This window comes from Andrena cerasifolii, chromosome 2 (genome assembly GCF_050908995.1).
Source record: "Andrena cerasifolii isolate SP2316 chromosome 2, iyAndCera1_principal, whole genome shotgun sequence".
NCBI lineage: Eukaryota > Metazoa > Arthropoda > Insecta > Hymenoptera > Andrenidae > Andrena > Andrena cerasifolii.
In genome coordinates, this window is record NC_135119.1 from 25,215,263 (window position 1) to 25,222,327 (window position 7,065).

Here is a 7,065-nt window from a genome sequence, read left to right on the forward strand (position 1 = left end):
AAAAATTTATGTAAAGAATAGAATCCTGCTTTCTTTTTACGAAGCTCTTGAATTACTTCAATCGTGGTTACATTAATCTCCTGTTTTATTTTTGTTTGGGTGTTGCCAGGGTCCCTTGGCTGCCCTCCGGGTGCGCCAGTACTGGTAGCCACAGCAGAGTTGGGGCTGTGAAGCACAGTCCTCGACTCTACTGGAGGGCAGCAGAGTTGATTAAAATGGCCATTGCGCTTTTTCAGCTCTTCTTCATCCTGAGGAAAAAGAATCAGCACGTCTCGACGCTCCACGTGATCCATCACGGTATAATGCCGTTCTCGGTTTGGATGGGGCTGAAGTTCGCGCCAGGTGGCCACAGCACCTTCTTCGCCCTGTTGAACACCTTTGTCCACATAATAATGTACTTCTACTACATGGTGGCAGCGATGGGCCCTCAGTATCAGAAGTACATCTGGTGGAAGAAGTACCTGACTACCCTGCAAATGGTGAGTACCTTCTTAGCATCGCGCCGGACCTTAGACTCGCCAGGGTTCGTCCGAGAGCGCTAATAACCGTAACATACCGTTTCAGGTGCAATTCGTGCTGATCATGAGCCACCAGTTCCAACTGCTGTTCACGGAGTGCAACTACCCGCGCGGCTTCATGATCTGGATCGGTCTGCACGGCGTGCTGTTCCTCGGCCTGTTCTCGGACTTCTACAAGGCGAAGTACGGCGACAAGACGAGGAGGTCGACGAAGCACAGCCAGCAGAACGGTTCGACGGGGCTGTGCATGCCGGTGCTGGAGGACTCCGCGCCGCGGCAGAACGGCGTCTCGTCGTACGCGACCATCTACAACAAAGAGTACAACAGCTGCTACAGCAACGGGACGAACAACGGCTACGTCGCCAACAACAACATGGAGAAGAAGAAGCTCCCTTAGGAGACGGCCCAGCTTCGGGGGAAACAGCACGGGACACCGAATAATAAGAATAATAAGAATATTAATAATAATAATATTAATAATAATAAGAATATTAATAATAACGATAATAGTAATCACACGACACGTTCAAGTCACCACACGGCTCGATCGCGCCGGCGCTCAGCGAGGGGATCGCTGGCGTCGATCCGGCCCGCCCGCCTGCCGGAAGTCCTCAACGCGGCACGGGACCGCGCGAGGATCGACCAAGCCAGTTAATTAAACCGCGGGATCTGTGTTCAGGCGCGGGCGCGCGGCCGGGTGGCGGGCCAGCCGCGCACGCGTTCAATTTCCCGCCGAACAACGCTTCGAAACTCTTTTCGCCGCGTCAACCGTCGTCCGCGAGCCGACGCGCGATCCGCCCGGGTCCGTCCTCGCCCGAGGATCAACGGGGTTGGCGGGGCAACGGGGGAGGGGAGGGTAAAAAGGGTGGGTAAGGACGATGGGGGTTGGGTGCGGGGGTGGGTGGGGTGTGTCAAATGTTTAAAAAAGAAAAGGAAAAAAAAAAGAAAACTCTTACCGATAATGTTATTGATTACCCGAGGAAAAAAAAGGGGGCTCTTCTGCACACACTTCTGTATTGTCGCGTACCGTAAATTAATTAATTAATCATCGTTTAAGAGTCGCGCCCGCAACGGGATTGCCGGCGCGGCGGTGCGCCGCGGGCGCCGTAGATCGTTCACCGTCCACGGCACCCCGCGAGCGAAAGCGAAACGAGAACGACGGAGGAATGCGAGCAGAGACCAGAGCAACCAGCGGACAGGATTAAAACGCGCACACGATCCACTTAGTAAATCGACGACGCTGACCGATCCCCGTCGGTGTAGACACGGGGTGATTCTGTTCTTGTCTCTCCCAGCCGCGCGTACGCACGCGGTAGCGCCCAGCGCGCTCTACTTGTAACCGTGCGCCCGCGCGTCTGCCATGCGACGAGGGTTGTACATATTGTACGTGATACGAGGCATTTTTCTCGCCGGTCTGGGACGCGCAGCGGACACGATCCCCGTTTTTTAACCGCGATTCCCTTGTCGTTGTCCGACCTCTGTCTCTCTATTGCCCCGATTGTGTTCAAAGCTTTGGTGTTCGTCGTAGAAAGTAAGCGTCTGTCGACACGCGCGAAGGAGGCGGTCGTGCCCGGCTCCTTCCTCTCGAAGCTTGGTTCTCTGCCACCACGTTTAGCGGCACAGCGAGCCGCGATCACGTTAGCAGAGCGTACGAGGGCAACGTTAAGTCCCTGTGTTGAACGTAGAGGGACCTTGGACCAAAGAGCGTGCCGCGATTGCTGTTCCACCTTTGCAAAGCGTCCGAGAACCGTGGGAACACCTCGTATCTGAGCGAGCCGGAATATACTACTTGAAGATCAAGCCGCCAAATGTGTTCCTCGCTACTCACCACGGGAACAAATTAGCGATGTACTCGAGTATCTCACCAAAGTCCTGGTTCAGATACGAGTCTCTTTTATAATGTTCTCATTTTGTCTACGAGCTTCGTGAGAGTCGTGAACCTCAGGTCCATCGTTGAGCACGTTCCAGCCTGATTTCTCGGTCAATTCTGGCGCCGTACGATTTCTCTGGGGCGAGAGCTTTTCAAGGATGTATAGTAGAAACCCTCCGTAGACTTAACATTGTCCTTAAGGATGCTGCTAGGCTAGTAACCTCGACACCGAGCGAGGTACGAACAACTTGTTTCCTTCTTTTTTCCTCCTAGAGGTAGAGAATTTCGTATCTCGTTCGGTTTGCGATATCAGCCTGTGCATTCTTGATCGTACACCCCGTAGATATCGCGACGCTGGATCAGCTTTCTCACAGCTCGAGTGGAGCCATGCTTTGTTCTTTCTTTCTTTTTCTTTTCTAATCGAACCTCTGTAATCGAAACGTACCTCTCTCGAGGCGTGTGGAATCAAGCTTCCGAAGAGTTCTCGAGATTCTCTTTAACGAAATTATCTGCTCGATCCGGTCAGGTCTATGAAGGAAGGAAAGTCGAGCGCCAATCGTTCGAGTATACATATGTATATGTTTATAAAACCGCATAGAGGGAAAGAGAAGAAGAAGAAGAAGAGAAAACGTTCACCCTAGGAGTCGTATGTAAATCCTCTTGTTAAGGTTACGAAACTTTTGTACTCTTCCTATTAACGGAGAAAAAAAAATATATATATACGAAGGTTTTTATTTATGACCGCACCGAAATAAAACAAACTCTGAGGAATGAACGTAAAAGAGAGAGAGAGAGAACAATTCGATCCTATGAAATTGAAAAGCAGTTGTATATTTTTACAAGGAGATAGATCGATCGCGGTACAGATTGCGGGATGGAAAGAGACGTTGGCGTTTAAACGAGACGGTGGGTGTGTCAAAGACGTGCTTTCTTGGTGAAAGTATTCGTAATATTAAAAAAAAAAAAAATTTATTATGCCAAGTTTTAAAGTAACGTATTAGAGAAATATTTGAAAACGATTTATAATAAAAAGATGAAAAAAAAATACGAGAAAATAACGTCGACAAGACTGTTAAATATATACGTAACAAAGCAGCGTGTGGTTGCAAGCATTATTGTTTCGATGTATCCGAGAGAGAGAAATTAATCTTTTCCTTCTGACACGGTAGCTTCTAGCTTTTACACTTCTTTTCGTCGCCCGATTGGCAAGGGCCCTTGTCGTCGCCGCTTGTTCCAAAGTATACAGGAATTGATCGTCGAGTAACGATTTAGCGAATAATTTTTTATATCTTTGTAGTAACGAATCTACGCTCAAAGTGTTCCCCTGTTCCCTTCCGTTGGCGCGAAGTCGCAGAGATGTATACAGGGTGTTTCAAAGCTCTAGGTACAAACTTAGCTGGTTAATAGGACCCGCGAAGGGGGCCAGCGAAAATCCCAATGGACTTACAGTGGTAGTCGAAGGAGAGTCTCGAAAATAATATTTTGTACGTGTGGGGCAAGTGACGTTAATACTAGTCTTATTATGTTAATATCATTGGACTATTCTGGGAGATCCTCACTTGTCAACTTATTGATAACTTTCGTAGCGTCTCGTTCTTTGAACTTTCCTTTTTACCATCGCTGCAGGTCCGCAGACTAACCTTTGCGTTACGCGTATTGTTTTCTAGGTTTTAAGCCAATGGTTATTTAATATGTCTTGTTATAATTCTGTTCGCTCTTTCAGTAGAACCGAGATACACAATCTGTAGTTCCAATTTGTTTTTCTTATTCACGATAACTCCTCGCTCATCCCCTGCGTTAATTTCGCCAACGAACGATTGCGTGCGAACGTTCTTCCTTTCTCGTCAGCGGAGTTAACTCTGTAACTACAGTTCTGAAACATCCTGTACGTTCCCGGATTACGAATTAAGTCGATCGTATGTTAGAGTGAGTAATATCATTAATTGCTTAAAATCGCTGGTCCTTTCTTCACTCTCCCGTTGCGCGTAAACTCGCATTGCCGTTCCATCTATTATACAGTTCCGTTGCACAGCCACCGTGCAAACCGAGACACCACGCACAGGCGTTGCGCAGTGCGTTCCTCTCGTGGACACTTGATTGATACATTTGTAAAGATAGCTTAGCATTAGGGGACAAAGCAATTTCGCACCTGTTAAAGTCTCGCAAAGAATGTTTACGTTGCGTTCCGAGAGTAGGGCGGCGAAACACGGAGAGGAGGAGGAGGAGGAACCCCTCTGTCGATCCAACTCGTGTCTGTCAGTGAGGACAATAAGCCACGGTTGATGACGTTCTAGCGGAAGCTCGTAATGTTTTCGCGTTTGTACAAAGCTGTCGTTTATTGTCACAGCGGAGGCCGTGTTCCTTTTAATTAGACGCGGTGGAAAGAAAAGGCTGCTTCCCGATGTACAAGTTTCGTACTTTTCTAAAAACGTACACGCGCGAGCACCACTCCTCTGGCGAGCCGTGCACTTTTCTAACGAAAACCTCGACGACTAGCGAATACGATTTCCCGGATTCTCGCATTGTCCGAGGCTCCCCGTTGCGAGCTCTGTGACCGAGACATGTCGCCATTAACCGCTTCGTACTCTGCCTAGAGAAAAGGAATCCGTCGATGATCCTCGCAGCTCGATTAACCGGAACAGCTTGAGCATCGACCTGCGACCTCATTGACCGACTCATTTTCTCCCTGTACTGAATTCCATCTAAGAGTAGACCCGTTCCGCGCAGGGATATACCGTTGATTGGTAGGGAACCGGCAGGGGGAAGCGCTACGGCGTGGGTGATCGGTCGGTTGGCAATCGGTAGGGGCGCAGGTCTACTCTTAGGTGGAATTCTACATACCGCGACGAGCGAGATCCTACACCCTCGCGCTTCAATTCCCCGGTACATTCGAAAAGCAGCCATACCGATCGGCAGCTGTTTCTTTGGAAGAGTAGATTTAGGGAGGAGCAAGCCGCCGATTGGTTCGGGTATTTTAATTGGACAGCAACGATATCGGTGAAATACTTTCTCTCGTCGATTGTTGGCTTTACCGATACCAACGCGTTCCTGGGTCCACTGACTCCTGTGCGGGTCAGGGCGGCCTTAGGCACATCCCCTGACCCGTGTACGGTCAGCGAGACTGGAACGTATAGGGCATAACTAGAGTTAATGTTTTTAACACGACGACTATTTGCTTTCGAACGCATTTTTATTTTTAAGAATGATACTTTTCCAAACTATCTGCATTCGATATTAACTTCTTTCGCTTCCTCAGCTGTATCTTCCCAATCATTTCCCGACCACCGAGAATCTCCGCGCCCCGATATCCGTGGACTCTTTCGTGTCTCAATATATTTATACGATCGTGTATATTGAACTCTGTAATCGTGTACAGTAGCAGCGATGCGAAACAGCGGGCGTGCTCGTGCAAGCTTCCTGCAACGCTCACGAATCATTTCTGTAACGAAGCCTCGAACGATGTTGATCGCGATGCTCATCTGTACCGATTCGGGCGCATCCCGCAGACTTCGAAACGGCCACTTTTCAAGAAGTGGCGAGATTCAGTCTTCTAACGCGCAAGCTGCATTTAATTTTATTTTTCCTTCGCGATGCCCGCCAAACGGTTCAAAGTCCCCACCCCCGTTTTATCGATTCCACCGATTCTCCCACTCTGCACCGGAGCGCGCGCGAGCGCGCTCTACCTGGCGCCACCTACACAGAAACGAAACACCCGAGTTCACACGATATATACAGCCATAGGTCTGTCCCTCGGACTACACGTTTTTTGTGTAGATGGAAAGGAAAGAGACTTATACACGGACGCTCAGTCGATGATCGATCGTCTTTCGCTATTTAGAATCCGTTGAGCCGAGGTGAAAGGCGTCGGACCGTGTACACCACGAGGGGACAAGAAGAGCACACATCGTCATGTACCTACCTAATGTTACGAACTCTGTAATGATTATCGATTCTCATTATATTTTTGTACATAATTGGGGAGAATTACACGAGAATAAAGTGAATATAAAAGGAGCGAGTTGCCTTCAGCCATGAACGCAGGGAAATCGGTGTCCTTTTTATTTTGGTGATCGACTGACCCCATGGGAGCCTCATTTAGTTAATGAACAGGATGGAGTCGGAAATATTCTCAGCGGAAGATGTTATCGATGTTTTCTAGATACGAGATCGGTGTAAAAAGTACGCTCGTTTACAAATAAAAATGTAATTGCTAGGTAATCGCGATTGAATTGTACTGTTGGACAGGGGCGGAGTTGATGATTCAGCGCCCCTAGGTTGACAAGCGTGTGCAGCCTCGTTTTTTAGTAAGTTTCGGTAAATATTTTAATTTAAAAGAATCGAGACAATCTCAAAATTAATTCAATACGGCAACTCAGATCTGAGTCATTGCTAAGTCGCTGTATGAAAAGGAAGTGAATTGTTTTTAATGGTACATTGCGTGACGAGGGAGAGAAGAAAGCGATTCTGAAGAGCGTGAAGTTTGCTGCTCGAGCGCAGCGAGGGCAGCACTTCACGCGAGGCAAAATCGCGTCTCTCCCTTGTCACGCACAATACTTTTTTCAACACCTGCATGAAAGGTGTGTTTTTGAAAGCCTGCTGAGCGATTCGCAAAAAAATATGCACGTTCGATTGCTTTTCTACTGAAATAAAAAGGAAGAAACTAAAAGCACTGCTTGC

General features: G+C 48.2%; 1 protein-coding gene across 2 annotated transcripts in view; it reads left to right on the top strand.

Annotated features, from left to right (window-relative positions):
• LOC143378766 (very long chain fatty acid elongase AAEL008004) overlaps nt 1-5,609 on the top strand; it is a 57,125-nt gene extending 51,516 nt beyond the window's left edge. For both annotated transcript variants that reach the window (XM_076830730.1, XM_076830731.1), the window contains exons 5-6: nt 237-479; nt 565-5,609. In XM_076830730.1, the coding sequence (XP_076686845.1) occupies nt 237-479; nt 565-915 (594 nt within the window). In that variant the 3' untranslated portion in view covers nt 916-5,609. The remainder of the gene's footprint in view (nt 1-236; nt 480-564) is intronic.
• The last annotated feature ends 1,456 nt before the right edge of the window (nt 5,610-7,065 follow it).